General features: G+C 49.0%; 1 protein-coding gene across 1 annotated transcript; it reads left to right on the top strand.

Annotated features, from left to right (window-relative positions):
* The first annotated feature begins 2,798 nt into the window (after positions 1-2,798).
* ADRA1D (adrenoceptor alpha 1D) lies at positions 2,799-25,755 on the top strand. The gene is made up of 2 exons (XM_019971901.2): positions 2,799-4,847; positions 24,331-25,755. Exons 1-2 carry the CDS (start codon positions 3,734-3,736, stop codon positions 24,918-24,920), a joined length of 1,704 nt encoding a protein of 567 aa, XP_019827460.2. The 5' UTR covers positions 2,799-3,733; the 3' UTR covers positions 24,921-25,755.
* The last annotated feature ends 1,914 nt before the right edge of the window (positions 25,756-27,669 follow it).

Genomic DNA, 27,669 nt, shown 5'->3' on the forward strand with positions numbered 1-27,669 from the left:
CCAAACTGTACTGTCCTCATGGTGAAACAGTGTAGCACTAATCCCTTCCCTTCATTCAGTACCCCTATTGACCATACATAGTATGTATTTGAGGTGAATGGCACTATTAGGTGGATCAGGAAGCCTTAGGTTTCAGGTCAGTCAGGGTTGTAGGTCAACTTGTAATCAGAGGTAGGGTCAGACCATTGTAAGTTTAAAGGTCAGGCCAGAGCTAGAGATCCATCTGCAGCTGAAGAATAGAAGGGATGTCCATGTTGTTCATAATAACTGATCCCAGGAAGTGGTAACATTAGCCAAGTTTTCCAATAACATATGTGAATGTGCATGCTTTCAGCCTCCACTGCTACTCTGAGGCAGGGAAGAACTGGAAAACAGTTCCTTTGGGTTTTGAGGACATAATTGAAAAGAGTCTCAGGAGCCAGATACAAAACCCAAAGAAAACTTTTTGTCCATGGGAAAGCTCTTCTCTTAACTCTTTTGGGTAGCACTTACTATAATTTGAATGCAAACTCCAGGAAGTCAGGAATTTTCTTTTGTTATTGCTGTTGTTTGTCACTAAGTCATGTCTGACTATTTGTAACCCCATGGACTATAGCAAGAGTGAACATCCTTGCTTTGTCCCTGATATTAGAGGAAATGCTTTCAGCTTTTCATCATTGCAGATGTTTACTATGGGCTTGTCATATATTGTTGTTGTAGTTGTTTAGCCACTAAGTTGTATCTGACTCTTTTGCAACCCTATGGACTGTAGCCCACCAGGCTCCTCTGTCCATGGGATTTCCCAGGCAAGAACACTGGAGTGGGTTGCCATTTTCACCTCCAGGGGATCTTCCCAAGACAGGGATCAAACCCAGGTCTCCTAAATCCTGGGTCCTAAATCCTAAATCCTGGGTCCTAAATCCATTGGCAGGTGGATTCTTTACCACGGAGCCACAGTGAAGTCCGCTTTTTCTTTACTCTCACTCTAAAGGGGTCTCTTAAGGGAAAAGAGACAAACACAGGTTCTTAGTTTTCCTTCTTAAACTAGAAGTCATGCTGCTGGATCACAAAGGGCCAACCAGGTCTCCAGGGCTTACTGGTCCAGCAATTTGACCCCTTTCCAAATTTGAGCATAATAAACTAGTAGAGGAAAGTAACAATTTCATAGCTCCTGCCTTTCTCTGTTTCCTCCTCTAGAGCTCTAGAACCTCCAAAGCTCTCTTGCAGACCAAGATCTGAAAAGCAGCAAAGCTGCCCTGTCTCCTTCCAGACAACCTATCCCACAATTCCTCCTCAACCTACTGGCAAGTATACCTCCAGCCAGTCCTATGCTGTTACTCTAAACCAGAATTAGGCACAGATCTCTATGTGACACCTGTCAAGTAGCCCCCTATCACCCCAGGCCCAGCTTAGGTTTAACTATGTCTCCTATTCCCAAACATCTTTGAAAACTGACCAGAATCAGATAGACTCCACCAGTGTTACCCTTGTCCTACGCTGTGAGATGGCAGCCAGTTACAGACACAGAGCCTGCCATCCGTTATTCCCATGTGACAAGCTCCTGGCCTCTCTTTCCAGAGTCCTTTGCCCCTCCCCTTCATAAAGGAAACCCATACTCACAGTTGTGCTTTTGGTCAGCTGCCAGGTAATCCTTATAAGGCCCCTACTTTCATTTCAACTCTCCACTGTAAGTTCCCAAAGACCCAAGTAAAAGATGAAAGATGTAATGGGAAGCTAATGGCCTTGGAAAAGCTGTTTCTAACCCAAGACTATAGCAGCTTTGGCTTCCTAGTCTGGGGAGGGAGAGTTATCCATCTCATTTCTGCCATTTTTCTGCTACTTCTCCAAAGTACATTCTCAGACTCTCAGACATCACAGTCAGTGGGCACTGAGACCACGAGTTCTCTGGCTACTCCCAGATACCTCTCCAAACAGGTCCTCATCTCCCTGGCATGGTTCAAGCCTTCCTCATCCTGCACTTACTCAGTGGCATTATTCTCCCTACAGTTCCCTACTCCCCTGCCACCCAGAATGTCCAATCGGGCTTGACACATGACAGCAGCCTGGTAAGTATTTTTATGTCGGCCAAAGGAATGGTCTCTTTTTGTTTCTCCCTACCCAGTCTTGCTAGTCAACAAGAGTCTCCTCAAGCCCACTCCTCCACCTGTGTCCCCGGTTCATCTCATCTCCACATTCCCTCTGCCCTCTGTCCTCCAGTTCAAATCCTACCCTGCCTAGTCCCACTCAGCTAAGGAAGCAAGCACTGCTCTGGAGTGTGTGTGTGTGCATGCTAATTGAGTCAGTCATGTCCAACTCTTTGCGACCCCATAGACTATAGCCCACCAGGCTTCTCTGTCCATGGGATTCTCCACGAAAGAACACTGGAGTGGCTTGCTATTTCCTTCTCCAGGGGATCTTCCCAACCCAGGGATCTTATGTCTCTTGCATTGGCAGACAGGTTCTTTACCACTAGTGCCACCTGGGAAGTGACACCGTAACTCTGGAGCCCTAACACATATTAATTCATTAAGCCTTTAGGCCAGTAGGTAGACACTACTCACCTTCATTTTACAGATGAGAAACTGAGACATAAAGAGGTCCAACAGCTAACACGGGGCGGAGCTTAGATTTGGAGCCAGACTGTCTGCCCCAGCTCCTTTAACCATCCAGCCAAGTGGCCTTTCCCACCCTCCAGCCCTTAAACTCTCCCTCCCTAGAAGGAAGCCACTTATTTAGTGTAACAATGGGAAGTTTTATGACGTCGGATATGGAGTAAAGTAACAGTGCAGAAGTTGGTATATGCAGACTGATGTGTCCCGGGCAGGGTCAAAAGGCTGTAACCATATAAGTAGTCTCTTGTTCCTTCCCCATCACAGGTCCCCCAAAGCTTCAGACCTCCTCCCTGGCTCTCCACACCAAGACACTGGACAGAGGTGGCTGAGATCCTCCCTTGTCCAGTACCATGAGAGAAGAAAGGAGGTGCAGCAGGTTCATCCAGGCTGTCCCTGGAGGTGACCCGCCGCAGCCCGGCGAGGTCCAGGCCGCAGCCCGCAGATCTCAGGCGCTTGCTGCTCTCTGACGGCCATCAGGGACCCTGGAATCGCACCTTCTCCTCTCAGGGCACCTAAGGGCACCAGCAGTGACCGCGACGTTGGGGAAAAGGCGGCAGGAAGACGCAGCTGAGAGAAAAGGGTGAGGACGCTCGGGACAGACGCGGGAGAGGGCCGGGAGCGGATCGCAAAGACAGAGGGCCGGCGAGGGCATCTGAGGCGCGGCAGGGGTGGCTGCCGCGGGGTCGGAGCGTGAGCCAGCGCTGCCGCCCCTGGGGACCCCGGAACGCCAGCTGGCTCGGAGCACAGATCCTCTTCATCCCGCAAGTGTGGCGCCGGGTCCCTCGGAGCCGGCCACCCCCTCCTCCTTCCTCGAGCTGCCCTGGCTCGGTCCCGCCCCCGGCGCTCAAGAGCGAGCGCCACAGCGGTCGCCGCCCTCCAGCCCGGCCGCCGCTTTGCCAGCTCGCCTGGGCACGCTGCGGGAGCGGCGCGCGTCGCCGGCCCAGGCTCTTCGGTTCCACTAAGCGGCCAGCCCACTCCGCTCGCTAGCAGCTGCGCTCCACGTCACAGGAACTGGAGTAGGACCCTGACAAGACCGGCGCGTTGGGCTGGAGACGGAGCCCCGAGGCTATGCTCGCTGCCCCGACGCTGTACCAGTCGCTCGTCGTGAGCCCAGGCCGGACCCCGGACGGCCGCGCGTTGAGATGACTTTCCGCGATCTCCTGAGCTTCAGTTTCGAGGGACCCGGCTCGGACGGCAGCGCCAGTGGGACTGGTAGAGGGGGAGGCGCGGGCGGCGCTGCCGCCTCGGAGGGCCAGGCGGTGAACGGCGTGCCTGGGGCCGCGGGCTGCGGCGGCGGCGGCGGCGGCGTGGTGGGCGCGGGCAGCAGCGAGGACAACCGGAGCTCCGCTGGAGAGCCCGGGAGCCCCGGCGCCGGCGGCGAGGTGAATGGCACAGCGGCCGTCGAGGGGCTGGTGGTGAGTGCTCAGGGAGTGGGTGTGGGCGTCTTCCTGGCAGCCTTCATCCTCACAGCTGTGGCGGGCAACGTGCTGGTCATCCTCTCGGTGGCCTGCAACCGCCACCTGCAAACGGTCACAAACTATTTTATTGTGAACTTGGCTGTGGCCGACCTGCTGCTAAGTGCCACAGTGCTCCCCTTCTCGGCCACCATGGAGGTCCTGGGCTTCTGGGCCTTTGGCCGGGCCTTCTGCGACGTCTGGGCCGCCGTGGACGTGCTGTGCTGCACGGCCTCCATCCTCAGCCTCTGCACCATCTCGGTGGACCGGTACGTGGGTGTACGCCATTCGCTGAAGTACCCCTCCATCATGACCGAGCGCAAGGCAGCAGCCATCCTGGCGCTGCTCTGGGCCGTAGCTGTCGTCGTGTCCGTGGGGCCACTGCTGGGATGGAAGGAGCCGGTGCCCCCGGACGAGAGCTTCTGCGGCATCACAGAGGAGGCAGGCTATGCTGTCTTCTCCTCCCTGTGCTCTTTCTACCTGCCTATGGCAGTCATCGTGGTCATGTACTGCCGTGTGTACGTGGTGGCGCGAAGCACCACGCGCAGCTTGGAGGCGGGCGTCAAGCGCGAGCGCGGCAAGGCCTCGGAGGTGGTGCTGCGCATCCACTGTCGCGGCGCCAGCCCTGGCTCAGCTGAGACCCATTGGGGGATGCACAGCACCAAGGGTCGCAAGTTCCGCAGCTCACTGTCGGTGCGTCTGCTCAAGTTCTCCCGCGAGAAGAAGGCGGCCAAGACGCTGGCCATTGTCGTGGGCGTCTTTGTGCTCTGCTGGTTCCCCTTTTTCTTCGTCCTCCCACTGGGTGAGTGACCCCTCTCCCTCCAACCTCTAACCTCCCTCGCTGAGCCTGTGGCTGTCCCTTCCTGGCACCCAGACTTGGATGGCTCTTCCAAGTGGAGAATGGCTGTCCACCTGAACATGGAAGGTTTACTTAGTAACCTGCCTGGTCTCTTAGGTGCTGTGCTGCTTTGTGGGAGAATAACAGGCTCATCATGCTTGCAGGATTTTGTTAGGAACTCACTTTTCTGACCCGCCTTCTTCACTGCTATTAGAAGCCCTGGCCTTGTTTTAAGCACCCGACTGTTCTAAATATAAAAGACCAATGGACATCTGTGTAGGTGTCTTCCCATAGTAAGTGGTAAGCAGTGTATGTGCTTGTTTATATATCCCCCTCCCTGTACCCCCAGCTTTAAATGCCAATGCCCAGAAGTGGCACCTAGGGTGGGTTGGCCTGCATTCATTCATGGGCAGCAATTCCTGGCCAGTCTACAATGAACAGCAGCAGACACCCAAAGCCACCTGCTTTCTCTCAGTCGGGAAGCTGGCCCCTCTGTGAGAGGCCTTCCCCAACTGGTATGTGTGAACACCCTGGTCTCTCACTTCTGAAATCTCTTGGAGGTGTGGGCAGGGGCCGAGGGTGGAGGGCGGGGAGGAAGGAGGGTGTAGCAGGGATCTTTGTAGGCATGAGAAAGAAAAGTAAAGGACATATTATCATATGGAAAGTTAATATTGTTCATTGTAGCTTCTTAAATTTACCGAGTCCTTCAGCACTTCCAGAGAACTTTGCTATTTCTTTCACGGGCTCTCTTGTAGTCCTGGGAGGTGGGCAGCTGTTCTTAGGAACTTCCTCCCATACCTTGAGGCCCCTCCTGAAAGCCCAGGGGCTGGGTCAATACAGGGAGGGGAAGGGGAACAGCATCTCTGGGGACACATCCATTACACTCATGGTGTAACTTCAGCCAGCCCAAGCCAGAACCTCCCTTTTCTCAGGCCTTGCTCCTTCCATGCTCTGCAGCTGTGTCCAGAAAGGGACAGTAGCCCCTTCCTGCTCCCTTGCAGGCCCTCTCCTCACATCAGTTAGAGTGATCTTTATGCATTATAAATTAGAGCGTCATTCTCTACTAAAATCCCTCAATGCTTTTCTACTGTCCTGGAAACAAAATCCAAACTGTCCATCATAACCTATGATAGAGTGACCTTCAAGTTTTTTACTGTCCAGACCAAAATGAGCTCTTATGTATATTTACACTGAGACCACAAGTACGTACCAGGACTATGGTGGGTAAACCCAGATATGTGGTCCCCCTTCTGCAAAGAAGGATCTGAGTGATAAGTCACCTCCCCCCTGACCTCATGGCTTTGTTGCCCTGAACTTTGCCCACTGTGCACACACAGGCCCTTCTGACGCTCTTCTGGGTCCTTGATCATGCCAAGCTCATACCCTTACACTTGCTCTTCCCTTTGTCTGGCTTGCTTTCCCCAAGTCCTGCTGGCTATCTCTCCATCTTTTAGGTCTCAGAATAAATGTTCCCACTTCATTAAGGCCTTTCTTCTTTTTTCTCAATTTTGCTGTGTCTTTCTCTGTATATTCTCTCTTGGACACAAGTTTCTCTTCTTTCATTAGTTCCTTAGATGTAATCACATTTCTGTGTTGCTTGACTTGGGGTATGATTCCCCCTGCCACCACTGACCCAGAAGCTCTGTGAGGAAAGACTATGTCAGTTATGTAATCACCAATGCCCAGGACAGTGCCTGGCACATGCAGAACAGTGGAGGAGAATGGAATGGACAATAGGCTCTGGTGCCAGAGCCTGGTCTAAACCCCAGCACTTCTCCTTATTAGCTGTGTAACTGCTAGCAAATCCCTGAACCTCTCTGCCTCTGTTTTCTCATCTATAAACTAGGGATGGCAAAGATGGTAATAATACCCACTAGTACTACTATGGTGATACTTGAGTGAGATATTATATGTGACTATAACTGGCACATGGTGAGTGCAGTATGAGCTGTTGCTTTTGTAGTATAGGCTCAGTAAATACAAGATAAGGAATGAATAAATCACCAGCTTGAAAATCATCTTGCCAGAGGCTGCTGTCAGGGAAGAGAGAGGGATGGATGGAGCAGGACGTGGCAAATAGGCAAGAGAAAGTCGGTATGGCCCCCCTCTTAGAAACCCACATACCCAGGATTTAAAATCCTCCCAAGCCTACCAACCAAACCCCAGCTGTGACCTGTTCCAGGTGCCCTCAGCCTCCTGCCTACCCCTTGGTTCATACTGGCCCCCTGTCAGGAATGATCAGGGTGCATATAGAATGCCACCTCCCTTTATGTTCCTTTAACTTCTTTTAAAATTTTTAGTTACAGAATAATGCACAGATAAGGAGAAAATAATACAAGTGCCCATGTATCTGTAATCACCCATATTGAACAGATGACAACATTTCACCATATTTGCCTCAGATCACTTCCTCTCTCTCTTTTCAAAGAAACAGAACGGCCACAACTAAGTTCCCTCCTCCTGTCCCTTCCTCTCTCCCCAGAGGTAAATCTAGTCTTTATCACTCCCACACACGTTTATACTCTTACCATAAACACCTGAATCCATAATAATAAACAATATCGTTCTGTGTGTCCTGCAGACTTATATAAGTTGTACCAGCTGTGCACATTCATCTTCAGTTTGCCTTTTTTACCCAACGTTTTGCCATTGAGATTTATCCATTCTGGTTATTTTAGCAACAATATAGTATTCTGTTTGAGCGTATTCCATGGTGTGTTGACAGTCTCCGGCTGAGTGTTCAGTTTTTCTAATTTTCCACCGTTACAATCAACACTGCAAAAGGCCACTATTTTTTGAGGTTGAGATCACGTCTGCCTCTTCTAGGAAGTCGTCCCTAAATCTCCTTGGCCTCTTCCCGTGTTGGCATGCTGCTCTTCCTCAGTCCCTCATCTCTGCTGCTCCTCACACCTGGCATGGCAACCCAGGGGCTATCCTTGCCTCTCCCTTCCTGCTAATCTGCAATGGGCACCTCACCAAGTTTTGGAACAAAGCCCAGGGCCACTGATGAAGCCAAACTGAGTGGAACCTGGCAATAATGAGCAAGCAGGACTGAGGCCAAGCAAGGAAACAGAATATTCTCATCTGCCATGATGTGGCTTGGAGGGCAGGACAACAGAAAGAACAGGAGGACAGAGCCTGCAGTACAAGCAGGAGTCGTCTGAGGGCTGTGCAGGAAGGAGAGGGCAAGCCTCCCCCTCTAGGAGCTCTGAGGCAGGCCTGGAAGAAGGGAGGCACTTTTGGAGAAACAGGGAACATTCTAAGCAAACAGACACGGAGGGTAGAATCAGTGTTTGCATCTCAGAGTTTGGCCAAGTGCGGAGGGACCCATCTCCACAGGCTCCCTGAGGTGGTACAAGGTCCACAGACACATGGAGAGAGGCAGAGGGTGTACTGTGGCAAGTCTTCAGGAATAATATTACTGTGCCCTGGCCCAAAAGCCTGAAGAAGAGACTGACATTACATCTCCTATCTGTGCCTTTATGGCAACTGGCACATAGTAGGTCCTCAGTCAGCGAGTGTAGAGGGAAAAAGTGGCAGAATCCAGGGCCTCTTCACTTCCTGCCATGCCAACGATCTGGATGACAAAGCGTAGCCCTCTATCTTTATTATTATTATCATTGTTATTAATGTGGCAAGAACACTTAACATGAGAGCTACAAATATTGTTAACTTTAGGTACAAGTTTGTACAGCAAATCTATAGAATTCATTCATTTTGCTTAACTAAAACTTTATGCCTACTGATTGGCAATTCCCCTTTTACCCCCTCCCTCCAGCCCTTGGCTCCCACCATTCCTTGCTTTGATTCTTTGAATTTTAACTGTTTTAGGTACTTCATAGAAGTGGAATCATGCAGTCCTTCTGTGACTAGCTTATTTCACTTAGTATAACAGCCTCTATATAAAGTAGACCCCCCTCTTACTAGCAATGCATTGGGGATGACCCCCTATTTATGTGACCCGAAAATTTTTAAATATAACAGCTAACATTTATTGCATGATTATTACAAACAAGTAATGGCTAGGGGTTTTATTTTCCACTTTTAAAAATCATGGATAATTTCAAATACATGAGTAGACAGTGTGATGGCCCCAGTACCTATGACCCAGCTTCAACAAGTATCAACCCAAGGCTGATCTTGGTTCATTCCAACCCCCACCCGCTTTCCACCACTGCTTATTATTTTGAAGAAAACCCAAGATACCATATCAGTTTATCTGTAAATTCTTCAATATTTTTAGAAGGACTTTAAAAAAAACTACAATCCATTATAATACATAAAAATACTTGTTTAATGGATACCAAATGTCTTTGTGTTCAAATGTAGCTGATTGCCTCATAAATTTTTAGTTTGTTTGAATTAGGGTCTCAAAAAAATTACATATATTACATGCAGTTGATTTACCTCCACAACTTCTTTAATTGATAAGATTACCCTTTCCCCACCTTTTCCTTTTTAGCTTATTTGGTGAAGAAATCAGATTGTTCATCCCAAAGGAGTTGCCCGCAGTTTGGGGCCGGCATCCCTGTATGCTCAGATGCTCAGTCATGTCCAATTCTTTGCGATGGCTCCTTTGTCCATGGAATTTTCCAGGCAAGAATACTGGAGTGGGTAGCCATTCCCTTCTCCAAGGGAATCTTCCCAACCCAGGAATCGAACTCAGGTCTCTTGCATTGCAGGCAGAGTCTTTACTGTCTGAGCCACTAGGGAAGCCCTGCATCCCTATGCTGCTGCTAAGTCACTTCAGTTGTGTCCGACTCTGTGCGACCCCATAAACGGCAGCTCACCAGGTTCCCCCATCCCTGGGATTCTCCAGGCAAGAACACTGGAGTGGGTTGCCATTTCCTTCTCCAATGCATGAAAGTGAAATGTGAAAGTGAAGTCACTCAGTCGTGTCTGACTCTTAGCGACCCCATGGAGTGCAGCCTACTAGGCTCCTCCATCCATGGGATTTTCCAGGCAAGAGTACTGGAGTGGGGTGCCATTGCCTTCTCCATACATCCCTATAGTGCCTTTTAATGTGTCCTGCTGTTCCTGGTACATCATATAAATTGGCTTAAGCAGATTCAAGCTCAGTGTCTTGGACAAGAATTCTTCTTTTGTAATGTTAAGATTGACCAGGGGTTTAGATGCAGTCAGCTTGATTCATTTACTATAAAATGTCGCGTCAACCTTTACCTGCTAGTTTTAGCAGCCGTTGACCATGGCTGGGAGCCATTGTATCACTGGGACTTAAAGTGGTAATATCCAAATTCTGTCATTCCTTCTGCATTTGTAGACTAAAATTCTAAAAAGAATTCACCACTAGCTGTTTGGTCACTTGAAATAGAGGCTATACAAGAAAAGCAGGAGAGCTCCTCAATGCTCTCCATTATCAAAAAAAGTCAATTTCCTAGCAATGTTTCCGAAAGGGACCAAAAGATTTTTTAGTACCATGATAAAGTAACTTTAAAATCTGTCACACATTATATATGTCACTGTTCGGGGGCTACCCAATAGGTGCCCTTTCAAGTTGCCTTATGAGACGTATGGCATAACCCAGAGAGTCTTGAACTTTCTGGTCTGATGAGATGTTTCAGGCTCAGCTTGTACTTTTTTTGACCTGTCCCATTTCTCTAAAGAGGCCTGTTCTCTTTTAGTGGAAAATGATCATTTAAAGACCACAGTCAGAGCTTTCAGATGTTCATTGATATTAAGTTGGCCACTGACTCAGTGGACAGAGCTAGGAGATACTTTTTTTTTTTTTTTTTTTTGGAAAAGAAAAATATCCCACTGATGGAGGGTAGACTCCTGTTCTTGGGTGAATACAGATCCTTCCTCTGCCTAGGGTCTTGTCCTCTGCCCAACTCCTGCTGATATGTTTATCCCAAACATCTGATGAGCTGTTAATCACTCCACCTCATTCTTTAAAACTAGGATACAGGGGTCCTGTGCTTTCTCCCCCATGCTCATCTCTACCCTGGTTATCATTGTGACTCCACTGTACTGAGGCTGACCCATGCTGATACCCTGTGACTCTCCTTCCACTCTTTCTCCCAGGGTCATGCCCTGGCCTATGTGCCCACCTTGATCTATAAGCCCCTAAATCCTCAGTAAATCTCTGCCACTTGAGTCCACCTGCTCATTCTACTTACTGACTCCAGCCTTGACCAAGACTTCACCTCCCGGCCCTTCACCTTGTCTTCTGGTTAGTTAGGCCTCTGTTTCCAATTGGCACCACAATCCATCACTTCATCCTCTCTTGCCATCTTTAACTCCCTTGCCTCCACCTACTTCTGTGAGCCCCAGACCCTGAATCAGGTCATTCCTCCACAGAGGTGTGCTGGCAAGTATTTAAGATTGGCTCTGAAATGGGGGCTAATGTGTAACATCTGTCCATTTCCATGATGTAAAATGGAAATATTCCCACCATGGTCAATTTCAAACTACCAAAGAAATAGTCAGCTTGCAAAGTTCCTGAAAATTTATCAATCAGCTCTTGTGAACCACAACAAACCAGTGTCTAAATAAGAACATGTTAAAAAAAAGAAAGAAAGAAAAGAAAAATCCTACTTTCCATTGGCAGGTCTCCTCCTCAGGGCAGTCCTCAGGATGTCCTTAAAGTCCTGCAGGTCCCTGTCAACTCTGAATCTCTCCCAACCCTCTTTCCTTCCCAAGGGATTTCCCTCTGTCAGTTATTGCTCATCTCTCCTTAATTCCACCTCTCCTCTGCCTGCCCATACAGCATGTATATGTGTCCACAACTTCTTAAAAATGATTCACCCTCAACCCTGTAGCCCCTTCACCCTCACTCTCTCCCACTTTCTCACTGTAATCTTTCCTCTTTTTCACCTTCTTGAAATTTTAACCTTCTTGAATATTCCTTGCTACTTACCTCTTTAAAAAAAAAAATTCTGATATTAATCTTAATCCTAAATATCAGAGCTGAGTTTAGAACCCAAGCACTCTGGCCCTTAGAGTCCTTGTTACTTCCGCCCTAGGTCAGAGAACAGAGGTCAGGCTGAAGCTAGGGTTAAGGATCAGTTGGGATCAGCCATGTTTTATGCTTTAAATCTCACCAAATGCCTCAGTGCCTGCTTACTCCCCTCAGGTTCAGTTCCAGGCTCCCTTCTGCCCCAGATCCTGGCCATGAGGGCCCTGAGCATTGCCACAGGACATGACCACTTCTTGTCTGTCTTGATCATCCCAAACCCCTAGAGCCCTTGAGCCTAGTCCTCATGAGATAACCTCTGAGTTCCTGAGCCTACCTCTGACCCCACTTGAGCTCTGCCCCATCCTGAGCTATATGCCCACAAAAATGTCTTCTTGAATACTAGAGGATTTTCCTGCCCTCCTTTGCAGATGATGACCCAGCAGAACATTGGTCTGGGCCCCTGAAAACCAGCATTGGGACCTAATGAGCAATGCACCATCTACTCAGTGCTGGGACTCCTGGACAGAGTGACTACTGTCTGGAAACCTTCTCTCCTCTGGCACAAGCACTGATCTGCTCCGACTTATGAACCATTTGTCAGTATGACCCAAGAACTAAAAGGTTCATGTTCAGATTAGGGTCATGTTCAGCTTAGCACAGGGCCATTTGGCAGGGACTTTGGCCTTGGGCATATGGAGCTTGGAGTGTGACTCCTCCAAGGCCACAGACCAGGAAATGAGTTAAATAGTGACAAGAGTGAAATGAGGGGGAGAGAGAGATGTTGGAGAGGTGAGAAGGGAAGGGAGAAGAACTGAAGGGAGAGTGGGGTCCAGTGGAGGACACTGGATAGGTCTATGACTCATCTCCCTGCCTTGGGCCCTACCAGGCATCCTCTGTGGCTCTAGGAACTGGCCCTCCCTGTCAATCCCTACAGCTGCAGAAGGGTATCCAAGGTTAGACCGGTAGTTCTAGGCCAGCCCCACAGAGTTCAAGGATCCTGAGGCAGACATGGGACACAGAAGGACTTCTGATCTATTCTTTTCCTATCTCAAACCAGATACCCACCAGTTACCTGTCACCATGGAAAATTGTCAACACAGGAAATTCAAGAGATTTGGCTTGACACAGCTAGCCCCACAGTACCCTCAACTCCCTGTCTTCATCATCCATCTGAGATCTGGACCCTATTCAGGTTACTTCTTTCTGACAGCCTTCCACGGTTGTTTCTGCTTCAAAATGGCCTTATCTCTTAGCATCTCTGTCTCCCCTTCTCTGTTCCAGCAGTCCTAACTTCTTGGTTGTCCTCCAACTTGTCAGGTGCTCTGCTGCTTCGGGACCTTTGCACATCCCCTTTCCTCTGTCTGGAATTTTCTTTCCTCAGGAAGATGCACAACTCACTCCCTCAGAGAGTCTTCAGGCCTCAGCTCAAGTGTGCCTTATGAGAGAGGCTGACCCTTTACAATATAGCAAAGAGGCCCACTGCTTCCAGCCTCTCTTGGGGAAGACAAAATTGAATTCTGAAGAATAGAAGCATTGAGTGAGCAGCTGAAGAACAAAAGGGAGTCTAGGACTGGGAATTCCTTTTCTCCTAGGCAGTGCATGTGTGTGTGTGTGTGTGTGTGTGTGTCTGGTTCTTTGTGACCCCATGGACTGTAGCCTGCCAGGTCCCTCTGTACACAGAACTTTCCAGGCAAGAATACTGGAGTGGGATGCTATCTCCTACTCCAGGGGATATTTCTGAGCCAGGGATTGAACCCACATTACTTGCGTCTCCTGCATTATTAGGTGGATTCTTTACCACTGCACCACCTGGCAAGTCCCTCCTGGGAAGCAAGAGAGATGTGAATATCTGAGAGAACATGGTATTTTAACCCTTATATTTCATTCTGGCTAGAGAAAATGGCTGCCTGGTATAGAAAAGTCACTAGTCGGGGAGGGAGTGCGAAGGGGGAAAGGCTGGGGTGCAGCCTGATAGTTCGTTGTTGGCTGCAAGCTATGAACAGGGCTGGTGGCTGAGAATTCTGACATTCTTCCAAGAACAAGTTCACTTCTGGTGATGCCAAAATAATGCTGTTAATCACACATTCCCCTCTTGCCTTCAGCACTGTCACTCCTCAGCAAGGCTTGGCCAGATTGGCCAGCTCTAGCATCTCCTGGGCCTGGACATTTCTCTTACTTAAGAGAGGGGATTGACCTGTGATAAGGCTGCAGACTTTCCCACAAAGCTCACAGGCTGTCCTAGTTTCCCCAGTAATGTGCAGGCCAGGCTGGCCCAACCATGAATGCCAGAGAGTGGGGTAACCTGCCCTCACAGCCAAGCCCCGCCTCTTCTGATCAGTGGATGTTCAGCATCCTGGACATCAGGTTAGATTCCTGATAGAGGCACCCCAATACAGAGAATAGAGGAAGGCAGGCGGGAGCAAGCTCGATGGACACGTGCGAGAACAAGGTCAAGGAGCAGAGAGAAGCAGCAAGAGCTGTGGTTGCAGTCCTCTCCTGCTACATCCTGACCACCTCTCCTCATAGGCAGGCCAGTGTGTCAACTCCCATGCTCCAGCCTGCCTGTTGAGTGGAGAGAAAGGAACATGAACATGCACATCTGTGCCCTGCCTTTCCCAGCAGTGGGCAGAAGAGTTGAAACAGTGACCAAGAGCTAATCCCTGGATTATAGATTTGGGACCAATCAAGAGAGCTTTGAAGACACATCCATGCAAAGAGTGTCTTGGGTCATGTCCCTGTAGAGCCTAAGGCAGGGGTTCTTACGCAAATGATGATCCGAGGGAAGCTCTCTGGTGGTATCTGGGAGGGAGGGAGGGAAGCAGGGTAAGTCAGAAAAGACTTAACCCCAGGATGTGGTCTCGAAGTCTGGCCTTAGCCTGACCCCACAGGGACACCTGGAGCAAGAATGACAGCGGAGAATTGCACCACCTGGAGACAAGAAGGCTGACCTGTTCCATCCCACTCAGTCTGTCACTGGCTGTGGACTGCCACCTTGGAGGGAAAGTATCATCTCCCAGTTGAAGCAGCTCGCATTAGTCAAGGGTAATTCTCCAAAGAAGGGGCAATTATAAGCCATTAGCAGCCAACATTCACAGCAGTTGGGAACTGGGGGCACCTGGGTGGGGCACTAATAACATCAACTTCAAACCTTTAAGGTGACTTGAGCAGAGACTTGAAGGACAGGAAGGAGATGGCCAGGTGGCTTTCTGGGGCTCCTCCCAGGAGTCTGGAGTCTGTTTGACACTCCCTCCTGAGATGCAGCAAGCAGGCAACAGCCCAGACTTTCTGAATGTTCTGGATGGTTATGGGTGCACAGGAGCTGAACTCAATGTGGTAGGCCCCACAGGCCACCCCAAAGGTCATAGGGAAGGCCAACAAATGCCACTTACATGGAGGCAGAATCAAGGTGCTCAAGGCACACACACTCCAGAAACCACTGTCAGCTCAGCAGACCCTAGGAGTGGAACTAATCACAGAAATGCTCCTGGAGAGGCAGTTCTATGCCTGAGTCTGAAGAACTGGAGAGACCCACTGTGGAGAAAAGAGGAAGGCCATCCTCCAGGCCAGGCCAGCGGTATGAAAGACCAGAGGCAGGGATGGGCCTGCTGCTTGTGGAGTAGCTGCTGGAAGGTATTAAGTGATCCTTTGTGGAGCCTGACCTCCAGGACCCCTGGAGGACCAGGGGAAGTTTTTTTCCTATCTTTACATGATGTCATGAGAAGACCAAGCATTTTAGGGCTAGATTGACTCAGGTTCAAATCCTGACCCTTCCACTTGTCCTCTGGAGGTAATTAGAATCTCTGCAAAGTAGGATGCTAATACCATGAGAATTAAATGAGAAGTGCTGCATACAGGGCCCAGCATGCAGCCTGGTAGGTACTAAACACTCAGAAAGCAAGCATGAGCTCCCATTTCCTTCTTTGTCACTTTAGAGGCTACCTACATCTACCCAAACAGCACTTACTCACTCACTTTACAACCCCTTCTCTGGATCAGGCACTTGTGTTAGAGGCTGGGATGAAAAGAATCCTACAGCTGCCATCAAGAAACCTAGAGTCTAGGAGAATAGACAGAGCAGTAACTAATTTTATTCGTTAAAATACAGGCATGCATAAAGGGGCACCTAACTCAGGTTTCGTCAGGGAGGACACCTGACCTGGGCTGGAGGGATGGGTGGGAAGAAGCAGAAATCACCTTGGGAGAAGTTTGAGTCATGCAGGAATGCAGAAGGAGTCCAGCCCCTGCGGGAAGACATGCTTGTGGCTTTGTGCAGCCAATTTGGGAAGGAGGTAAGATGAATTCAGCATGGGAGTCTAAAAAGACTTGAATGAAACACAAGAAATTTGGGGTGTATTCCTCAGAGCCATAGGAAGCTGCTAACGGTTTTCAGAAGGGAAAGGAGAGAAACTTTTTTCTTTTTTACAATAAGTCTCTAGCAGCTGTGTGCAGAGTAGAGGAGACAAGGGACCACTGGGGGCTGTCACAGCCAAGTAAATACAATGAGATGCCAGAGTAAGCAAAGGCTTCAGGAACGAGGTAAAGGGAGGGACCCCACTAGAGAGACAAATGAATGTACCAGACATGGTGACATAAAGGGTAGAAAAGAGGGAATCATTCAGTAAACTCAGCAAGTGTTGGGCACCTACTGTGTGCTCGGTGTACTCATGAGTCTTTCTTCTGGGCAATGGGAATGCATTGCCAAGCAAAACAGACACTAGTCCTGCCCCACAGACTCCTACTGCAGGGAGAAAGATGATAGACAATATGAAGAATAACTCAAATAGTACAAGAGAAGGTGATAAGGGCCACAGATATAGTTGAGGGAGATGAGGAGTATGGGGTGGGGGACACTGCCATTTTTTATTGAAGTTGATTTACAATATCATGTTATTTTTAGGTGTACAGCAAAGATTTTTGTCAGATAATTTTCCTTTATAGGTTACTACGATATACTGAATACAGTCCACTGTGCTATACAGTAAATTGCTTATCTATCTTATGTATAGCAGTTTGTGTCTGTTAATCTCACACTCCTAATTTGCCCCTCTCTCCTTCTCCCCTTTGGTAACTATAAGTTTGCTTTTCTATGTCTGTGAATCTGTTTCTGTTTTATACATAGATTCATTCATATCCTTTTTTAGATTCCACATGTAAGTCATATCATATGATATTTGTCTTTCTCTGCTGAAACTTCACTTAGTATGATAATCCCTGCTGCTGCTCCTAAGTCACTTCAGTCGTGTCCGACTCTGTGCAACCCCATAGACGGCAGCCCACCAGGCTTCCCTGTCCCTGGGATTCTCCAGGCAAGAACACTGGAGTGGGTTGCCATTTCCTTCTCCAATGCATGAAAGTGAAAAGTGAAAGTGAAGTCGCTCAGTCGTGTCCGACTCTAGCGACCCCATGGACTGCAGCCTTCCAGGCTCCTCTGTCCACGGGATTTTCCAGGCCAGAGTACTGGAGTAGGGTGCCGTTGCCTTCTCCAGTGATAATCCCTAGGTCCATCCGTGTTGCTGCAAGTGGCACTATTTCATTCTTTTTGTGGTTGAATAATATTCCACTCTTTGCACATACCATATTTTCAACCAGTCATCTGTTGATGGGCCCTTGGGTTGTTTCCAGGCACACTGCAATTTTAAATGGGAGGTCAGAGAGACCTCACTGCAAAGATGAAGGCAGGAACCCTGTGAATTTCTGGGGGCAAAGATTCTGGGGGACAGCAAATTCAAAGGCCTAAGGTGGGAATGTGTCTTCCAAGAAGCAAAAGTAGGGCAGTAAGGCTGGAAGACGGAGTAGGAGAGGGTGTCGGGGGTTTGGGGGGCCGCATGTTGAGCTAGGCAGTCATAGATTTTTATGTACGGGAGAATGGAAGCTCTTAGAGGGTTTTGAGCCTCAGGAGTGACAGATCTCTTTATATTTTTAAAGGATTGTTCCAGCTGCCAGATTGAGGATAGATTTCAGGCTGCAAGAGTACAAACAAGAGACAGTGGGAAGGCTGCTGAATTATTCAAGGAGCGAGATGATGGTGTCTCAGACAGGGTACAAGGGCACAGGGTGGAAGGTAGTGGTTGAGTTTCAACCTCATCTCCTTCCATTCTGCCCTCAATCACTCCACTTTATCCACACTAGCCTTGTCCTTGTTCTGCACACATACCAGGGCCACCTCAGTGCCTTTGCATTTGCTGTTTCCTCTATCTGGAATGCTTTCCCCAAGCTGTCTACATGGCTTATTCATCTCTTACTCAAATGTCACATCCTTAGTAGGCCTTCTCTGGCCACTTTATCCAAAATTTATACCGCCACCCCCAGCCACATGCACACACACACACACACACACACACACACACACATATAAACACACACTAGCTATCTTTGCTGCTTTGTTTTTTCTTATTAGCATGTCTTATTGTATGACATGCTTGTATTTTTCTTGTTTATCATATTTATTACTGGTCTTGCTCTATGAAATGTAAGCTTCATGAGGGCCAGATAAGTGTGAGATGCAAGTAGGCATCCAGTAGAGATGTCTGGGTGGTAATTGGACCGATGAGTCTAGAATTTGGGAGAATAGACTGAGCTGGAGATAGAACTGTGGGAGTTGGCCAAAAGTCAGTGCACCTGGTTGAAACTGCAATGCAAATGCAAAAAGAAGAGAGTACAAGACTCTTCTTGCAAGGGCACTCCTACACAAAGCAGTGGGGACATGAAAAAAGGGGGGCAAAGGCAATTGATATGGAACAGAAAACCCAAGAGAACAGTGCCCTAGAAGTCCCAGGTGAGATGAGAAGTGTCCAGGATGGATGAGAGCAATATCTGCAGGTAGGGGTCCAGGGTGGAGTAGGGCAGTAGGGCAAAGCAGTGGAGTGAAAAGCAGGTGGTGGAGAGGAGACAGCCTGTGTGGAGAGAAAGGGTGGGGAGAATTAAGTAACAGCCAGAGAATCAGCAAAGAGGGTGCAGCTGTGATAGAGGCAAGCTCACAAGTGACTGATGGGTCAAGAGCTCCACAACGCAAGTAGGGACATGAACCTTGGGTGGGAAGAGAGACTCCTTTCTTAACAAGAAGGAAGAGAGGTAAAGAAGGTTTGAGTGAGTGTCCAACTTCTTTAACTTGTTCTCTTGTTATTTTCAAAGTTTAAACTTTTTATTTTGTATTAGGATATATCCAATTAACAATGTTGTAGTAGTTTCAGATGAAGAGTGAAGGGACTCAGCCGTACATATGCATGTATTTCTTTGTCTTATTTTCTCTGCAAAACAGGAAGTAAGATCAGCTGCTCTGGAGAAGGTGAAGCAGCAGAAGACTGCTTGGCCTGTGGAGAGGGATAAAAGCTCAAAGGCAGAGGAATTGTGGGAGACTGGGTTGAGGATAGGCAGCAAGATTGCTGGAAGCCAGGACACAGAGCTGAGGTCGGAGACCCTAAGCGTGTTCAGGGAGTGGGTGAATCTCTCCAGAGTTAGGATCTGGCTGAATAAATACAACCCAATCCAGAAGGACATGGGCGTGGAAGAACTGAGGAAAGAACAGCTGGAGTGCAAGAGAACAGAAGTCTCAGTTAAGCAGAGATAACAGGAGAAATCCAAGGGGCTGGCAGGTCAAAGTACAGATAACAAAGAGGGAGAGAGAGGGTAGAAAGCTGCAGTCAGCAGTGGAATATAAGTTGAAGTGAAGAAATGAAAAGCTCAGCCTTATGTCTTAAAAGGATCTCCCCAGCTGCTGTGTAAAGAACAGGGTACCATGGGGGCACAGGGACAGGAGCAGGGAGCCCACTTGGAGGGCATTGTAAGTATATGATGATAGTACCAGGGTGATAACTGGGGATGGTGCACAGTGGGGGATTCAGGACCAACAAGAGTTGGTGATGGATGGGATTCACAGTGTGATAGAAAGAGAGGGGTCAGAATGTGTGGAGCACCTGTGATGTGCCAAGCATGGTGTTGGGAGCTCACCATTTAAGAATCAAATCGATGGGAAACCAGTAGTTACCTGTAGTTGCCTTCTTGGCACTTAGAAGTGAATAGATATGCTAGGGGAGGAGGAAATACAATTAACTCTGCTGGGTTGGGAGAGGGTGGTGTGAGGAAGGCTTCCAGGAGGAGATGCCACTGGAGCCAGCACTACCAGGTGGAAGAAAGAGGAAGTGCACTCCAGGATGACTGTTCAAAAGTGCAGAGATAAGACTGGGGAGCCCGCTGTGGCCAGAGGGTAGCAAGCAGTCAGTGTGGCTATTTAGCTGATGCGCAGGAAGGTGGACGAGAAATAGGAATCACAAGAGAAAGAACAAGGGAGTTTGTGCTAGGTGCCTGGACGGCAGGATGCTGAGGGGGGAAGTCCCATGAGCACCTTTTTCCAGTGACAACTGCCAAGATGAGTTAGCACAGCTGGGTTATATGCATGCAAGAAACGCCGTGAACAGTGTGGGGAGTGGGAGAGGGAATCAGCTCAGGGCAGAGAAGGGGGCTGCTAGGTACAGAGAGACAGAGGCCTTGCCTTAGAACCCCTGTGGACCCACTGAGGCTTTCCTGTCGCTGGGCTTCCAGGACTGGCAAAGGCTTGTGCTGGGAAGCTGGAGATGAATGAGAAGGCAAGAGAAGTGAAATAAATGGTCAGCCTAAGAGGCCATAACGCAGAGTGGCTGGAGGAGGAGAAAGTTGGGAGTGGCTGAGAAGGGGCTTGTCGACTGATGCCCCCACGCCCAGGCAGCACTGTAGGGATAATACAAGTGAGCACCCTTGGGAGTCTCGGGACAGTTACCTACCTTGTCCATGGCAAAGGGGAGGGAAGTGTCCACACGCCTCCCTGTCCCCTGACCCAGGAATCCTTGAAAGAGGCTGTGGGCAGATGAGAGAAGTTTGGGGCAGGCAGGCAGCAAAGAGGCAGGGTGCAAGAAGGCGTATGGGGTGGACGGCTGCACTCTGCAGAGGTATATGTGAAGCTCAGCACTGCCGTGAGAAGGGAGCAGAGTGAAATCTCTCGGGAGCGCCTGCCTGTGGAAGCTGGAGCCCAAGACATAGATGTCTGTATTTTACATGCAAGATGTCTGTGCACAGAGGGCAGGCAGCAAATGAAACAAAATTGTGGAGGCTGCCATCAGTGCCCCACCCTGCCCCCTGTATATGGGTCACTTTCCACCCCAGCAGCTGCCTCCATCTCTTTGCCTTCGACTTTCTCTGACCAGCAAAATCCTCATTGTCCACCCACATAGAAGACAGGACTATGGAAAATTAACTCCGTGAGGGAGCAGCCCAAACGCTGACTGATGGCATTGGGGCTATAGATACCTCACCTCCCTCACCCCACTGGGGCGACAAATACAGTCCCCCAGAGCTCCCAGTGAGATTGCACCCTGGTGGCCCATAGCAGTGACTAACTTGTTAACTCTCCTTTCATTGGCTTCCTTCTCTACCCTCTTTTTACCACACTTCACTACTGGTATTTCATTTACCTTTCAAGTAAACAAGTTGTATTTGCATCCTTGTCTCAGGTCTGCTTCTGGGAGGACCAGAGTAAGACAGAAGCCTCAGCAAGACACAGTAGGAAAAATGTGGGGCTGAAAGGCTGAGTTTGAATCCCAGCTCCTTTGTGTGTAAGGAATTTCGAGCTGGCAGCAAGCTTCCACATAGGTTGGTTAAGCATAAATTAGAATTCTAATTCTTAAAAACAAGGCCCAGGCCACACTACAGATATGCCATGTTCCCCACAAAATTCAAATCAAAACCACATTGATAACAAAGCCCCTTGGCTGGTTTTTGGCTTACTGCTGAAAGCATAGTCCCCTGATTTGTCATCCTGGGCTAAATATAAAAGAATTCTAGCCTGAGTCAGAAAGTTATTTTCAGCACTCGGTCTTACTTTGCAGCCATTGAAGGATGCTGTTCAGAAGGCTGTCTTTCTGGAGGCTGAGGTCAACCCTGGTAGCCCCTGGATTCCAGGGACAACTGCCCGACACTTCTCCCAAGGGAAATTATCTCCTAAACACATTCTGACTGATGCTGCAGCCTCCCCCAGACCCACCAAATCTCAGCTTCTGTTTCTGGCCGCTATTCAGAGCTGAGAGCGGAGTCCCTTCAGGACTGAGGTCTCCTCTCTCAAAAAGCCACAGAAATAGGGAAGGGGGAAGTGAATAGACTCCAGTATTTAGTACAAACCTGCTAAGTCTTACACCCTGAAATTTATGATTCGTCAAAAAATCCCTTCCAGAGAAACATTGTTATGTATATTTCACAGAAAAGGAAAGTGAGACTTAGATGGCCAAATAACTTGCTGAAGGCTGCATGACCAGAGTTTGAAAATCCTGTGCCACGCAGTACTACCTGACATTCTTCTTTCTCCACACTGTCTCTTAGCACCAGGAATCTCACCAAGTGGGAGGTGGGTGATATACAAGAGCTCACAGGTCAAAGAGGGACGCATGGTGCCTCTGCTCCCTCAGTACGGGACCTTGCTCTTATTTCTTTGAGGGCAAGAAAACAAAGCATGTTTTCATGATTTTTCAAGGACTACTACCCTTGCTCTGCTCACCCTGGCAGACACTTGAGGCTTTTGCCTGGGATGGGACACTCGCCACCTATCCTTGACCCCTGCTGCTACTGCTGTGGAGGATGATGAGGGTGACAAAGTGGCCTGTGCTTCCTGGATGATGTCTTTGCACTTTGTTAGTTGCCCTTGGAGGTATGACTCCTTACGGTCCATGGTGGGGAAGGCAGGGGAGAGGTTTGTGGGGAAGAAGGTCTTTCTGGCACAACTCAGACCTCCAGTGCCCCCATTCCCTCCTGTCAGGCACTCTGCTCCCTTTTAAAGCCATCCCAGAAGCTTTCCCTGACCACTTCCCACTTCCACTGGGACAGCCCCATTATCCTGCATTCCGGCAGCCCATGGTCATTGCATTTGTCGCTAAGTCGTTTCTGACTCTTGGCAACCCCATGGACTGCAGCACACCAGATGTTTGCTCAAATTCATGTCCCTTGAGTGGCTGATGCTATCTAGTCATCTCATCCTCTGCCACCTCCTTTTCCTTTTGCCTGAATCTTTCCCAGCATCAGGTCTTCTCCAATGATGTTCTTCGCATCAGGTGGCCAAAGCATTGGAGCTTCAGCTTCAGCATCAGTCCTTCCAATGAATATTCAGGACTGATTTCCTTTAGGATGGCCTGCTTTGATCTCCTTGCAGTCCAAGGAACTCTCAAGAGTCTTCTCCAACACCACAGTTGAAAAGCTTCTTTCGAAGCTTCTTCAGCACTCAACCTTCTTTATGGTCCAACTCTCACATCCATACGTGACTACTGAAAAAAATCATAGCTTTGACTATACTGACCTTTGTCAACAAAAGTGATGTCTCTGCTTTTTAATATACTGTCTAGGTTTGTCATAGCTTTCCTTCCAAGGAGTGTCTTTTAATTTCATGGCTTCAGTCACTGTCCACAGTGATTTGGGCATTGTGTTTATTGAGGCTTAATTCTAGGTTCTATCTTTTGCCTGTTCAAAAATATCCATATCTCCTAACCATCCGCAAAATAAAAGCCTAACTTTCCAGAATTTAAAGCCCTTCACCATCTGTACCAAATGAAGTTTTCTGAGCATATCCTATTGGACATTCCCCTGCCCCAAACTTGTTATCCTCTTGCCTACCTCTCCCTTCCACTCCTGATAACCTCTACCCTTCCTCATCCTGCCTGGCTCCTGTCTATCCTGAGATTTTGAAAGCCCCCCACCCCAATATACTGGGCACCCATCATCCCATCTTATTTCTTATGATATCTGATCCACATTGCTACTGAGAGAGCAGGACCTCAGGTATTTGAGGAGAGTCCAGGACAGTGCCTGGCATGGAGCAAGCCTTGGTCAACATTTGATTCAGGCGTTCTTACCCTTCTTATAAAGCTAGGGACTACTTGGGCATCTGACAAAGTCTATGGAGCCTTTATCAGAATTACTCTTTCAAATGCATAAAATAAAATACAAAGGATTACAGATGGAATCAATTTCATTGATTTTTAATTGCAATTTGTGACTTAGTATTAAATGTACTTCCACATGAAGGCTCTAAAGAACAGGATCCCCTGGTGCGTTCCAGTGACCATTTCCAAATAGGGAGGAGCATAGGCAATATTTCAAAACATCTCCACCAACTGCTAATATTAGGTAGAAAACTGACAATATTGCACTGTTTTATAGCTGCAGTTTGGAGCTACCAAAGAGTGATTTCAATATCATTTTGTCTAATTCTACTCAGGTTTGTTGCTTACACTTGCAGGAAATGCTTGATTTCAGGTAAGTGTGAGTAAAACTAAAGATGGTTGTTTTTCTTCATCAAAGTTCATGGACACTCTTGAATTATATCAGGGACTCATTGAGGAGAGATATCTTGATAGCCCCTAGTTGATGAATGGTCAGAGCCCAGGAAAGGTGCTGTGGGAGGGGAGTAGTGTGGAGAGGAGCTGCCTGTGGAGAGGGGCTGCACCAGGGGCAGCCTGGGGCTCCCTGGGGCTTCCTCTTCCTGAGCATCTAACCAGCCTGGGTCTCTGCTCCCCACAGGCTCCCTGTTCCCACAGCTGAAGCCCTCAGAGGGTGTCTTCAAGGTTATCTTCTGGCTGGGCTACTTCAACAGTTGTGTGAATCCACTCATCTACCCCTGCTCCAGCAGGGAGTTCAAGCGTGCCTTCCTCCGCCTCCTGCGCTGCCAGTGCCATCATAGTCGCCAGCGCCGCCGCCCACTCTGGAGTATCTACAGTCGCAACTGGCAAGCTTCAAATGGCAGCTCACACCCAGACTGCCCTCCTGGCCCAGGTGCCATACCCACCAGGGCCCCACAGGCCTTCACTGTGCCCTCAGCCCCTGGCTCCCTGGGCGCATCCAAAGCACAGGCTCCAGCTGTCACCTGTCGAAAGATGCCCTGCACCTTCCGTGAGTGGAGGCTTCTCCGGCCATTCCAGAGACCTGCTACCCAGCTGCATGCCAAAGTCTCCAGCCCGTCGCAAAAGATCCACACCAGAGAGGCCATGTGCGCCCTGCACTCAGAGGTGGAAGTGGTGTTCTTAGGTGTCCCCCATGATGCAGCTGAGGGTACTACCTGCCAGGCTTATAAACTGGAGGACTACAGCCATCTCCAAGAGACTGATATTTAAGGACCTTGAGTTAGGCCGAGGAGTATGCTGGGGTGGCAGGAAGGGTATGGAGAAGGAGACTGTCTTTGTTCAAGAGGCTGGTGAGAATCAGAGACCCAGAAACTAATCAGCATCAGTTTTGGCAACTGCTCTCCAGCATCCATGAGAAACTGAGATGGGGTGAGGGCTTTGAAAGTTATGGGCTCCCCTCCTGGACACAGACACCCCCAGCTCCTCCTTTCAAGAGAGGGGCTACAGGCTCCTTGAGGCCATTTGCTTCCAATCCCTGCTTGAGAAACACTGCCCCATCTATGCTGTGAACCCTGGGTAGGTGGCCCCAAGTATAACCAGGCAGCCCTGTCCCTCCTCTTGGGGAGGAAAGGGCACAGAGGCCCTGCCTGGCTGTTCCCAATGCCTCCCTTCCAGGAAAGGTCACTGGGGCCAAGGATTCTCCATGGACACAAGTTCTCCTTACTGCAGACTGGAGAAATCCAGTGAGCCTGCCATTGCCACCGGCACGCTTTGGTGGCAGAATAAATGACTGTCCTACAAGCCTATTGTATAACTTGCAGGCCACTCTGCCCTACAGAGGCTCTGCCCTGCCCCTCATTTTGTCTTCCAAAGGGGCTTACTGTTTACACTCTGTATATAGCTCCTTATGGCTGTGCCCATCACTTCTTGCTGGGATCTAGAACCATCAAATGGGGAGAGCTTTGTCATTTTTAGACATATTTATTGGTCAGGGTACTTCTGTTTTCTCCAAACTGTGCAAACTGTTCCTCTTTAGCTTACAACCCATAAAGAACTCCTTTTTGTACTAAAGGCCCACAACAGGATAAATTGAGTTATCCTGTGATCTGTGTTCACTTTTTAGTTTCAGCCTGCCTCTTTAACCGATGGCTACTGTCCTTTAGGACTTTCAGCATGACCAAAAGATTTGGGAATTTTGTTGGCTCTTAAAACTCACATGATTAGTCTTTGAAAGTAAACAAAGTTTAACTTGTTCAGTCTCACCAGATGCATCTGTGATGCTCTCAGGGCCTCAGTCTGGAAGGTGGCCATCAGTAAAATGGGTGAAACATTACTTTACATGAAAAAATATACAAGCCCAAGTAGACATGTGTACATGGTGAGTGAGAGAACACCTACCTGGAGCCGTGCTTATTAGCGTTGATGGTTCAACAAACCGTCCAAAATTTGTTGTATTCCCAAGAGGCTATAGGTAGTCCAGTCTTCAGCTAGATAATACCAACCACACATATCCAACCAGCAAAGGAATGATGATGGTAGCCCAGTGGACCTTTGGAAGGAGAACTGCTAGACAATACCCTGGGGTGTCTGGAGTGGAGGTGTTCTGAAACAGGAAGAACCAACTGCTGGGGCCAACATGGACCAGCATTTTCAACCAGAAGCTTCCTGTAGTAGGGAGGTAGTCTGTTGAAAAGGTCACCACAATTTCAGACTCCTCATCCCAATATTACAAGGTAAAAAGACAGCCAATATCATCTGGGCTCAGGAGCAGAAATTTCGCCCTGGGGGTCTAGCAAGTACTGGACTTTCAGGCCTGGCATCCCCCAAGGCACAGGAGGAGCAGTTAAAAGCAGATACTGGGAGCATGTTGCGTACATCAAAGAGGGCCCCATCTTGCAGCACATTGGCTGCCCTAACTCTGGGAACACTGGCATGGCCCCCAGAATCTTCTCACAGAGGTGGGCCCATCTGTCAAAGCAAGGAGGCAGACTCTTGTGTCAATGTATTGAACGTTGGGCTTCTGAGCAGGAGAGTTCAACAGCAGGGGAGGGTCTCTTAGAGGGTTCCCACATGCCAAGGCAGTTGAGCCCACAGGAGGTCCATAGTGGGGACAAGGGATAAATGTGGAGAGAGAGCTTTCATCAGAAGGATTTAAGTGGCGGGGGGGTGGGGGTGGGGGTGGGGGGGAGGGGAGCAGGGGTTGCTCCCTGTCCTGGATGACAGTGAATGTAGAGACAGGTGGGGTCAGCAGCTTGCCCAGTACTTTCTCTAGACTTGATGACCAATCAGCAAAACATATCTGACCTTTAAGCCTCAGCTTCGGTCTCCTGCACATGGGGCCCTCAGCACAAAGCTGGCCTCCTCTTATGCCCTCCATACCAGGGAACAAGCCTGCAGGAGAAGGGGGGTGGGGCTGCAGAGCCCCTAGAGAGGCTGTGCCACAGCAAGGGCATCCAGTGACCCAGTTCTAAACATCAGTAAAGCAGAGTTGCTGACCTTGTTCTCAGGACGTGGCAAAGAGTCCTGGAATAGCCAAGAGGAATGGAGGGAGTAGCAACAGCCTTTCTAAAGGAAGGAGCCTCTTGCAAGTGGTTTTGGGACATCTGGAAGAAGTGCATTCATTGCACCACTTTCTGGGTCTTCAGGTGCCCCAGCCCAGTCCACGACTGAGGGAGTAGAGAAGACTCTCTCAGTGCCCATGAAAATGGGACTAAGTGTTCCTTTACACAATCCTCAAGGGATGGAGTGAAGCCTGAAGGAGTCATGAGTGAGAAGAAGGATGCTCCTGTGAGATTTGACAGAGACAGAAGCAAGCCTCCAAGGGCACTGGTATTTGCCCAATTCCACCACCCACCCCAGCCCCGCCCCCTGCCAATTCCTTAGAAAGCTGCATTCCCACTTCCATCCCAAGGTCCCAGCTCCAGTCCATCCTCCCTTTCCAGCTGGGCTCTTGCCACCCATCTTGCTTTCTTCCCACAGTCTCAGGACTTCTGTCCCAGCATCGCCCAGGGCTGCTTTT

This window comes from Bos indicus, chromosome 13, assembly GCF_029378745.1.
Source record: "Bos indicus isolate NIAB-ARS_2022 breed Sahiwal x Tharparkar chromosome 13, NIAB-ARS_B.indTharparkar_mat_pri_1.0, whole genome shotgun sequence".
NCBI classification, from domain to species: domain Eukaryota; kingdom Metazoa; phylum Chordata; class Mammalia; order Artiodactyla; family Bovidae; genus Bos; species Bos indicus.

Excerpts from the sequence above, each read along its gene's own strand:
- ADRA1D (XM_019971901.2), top strand. The coding sequence starts at position 3,734 with ATGACTTTCCGCGATCTCCTGAGCTTCAGTTTCGAGGGACCCGGCTCG. Across the intron at positions 4,848-24,330 it reads TTTCTTCGTCCTCCCACTGG|GCTCCCTGTTCCCACAGCTG; the intron begins GTGAGTGACCCC and ends TGCTCCCCACAG.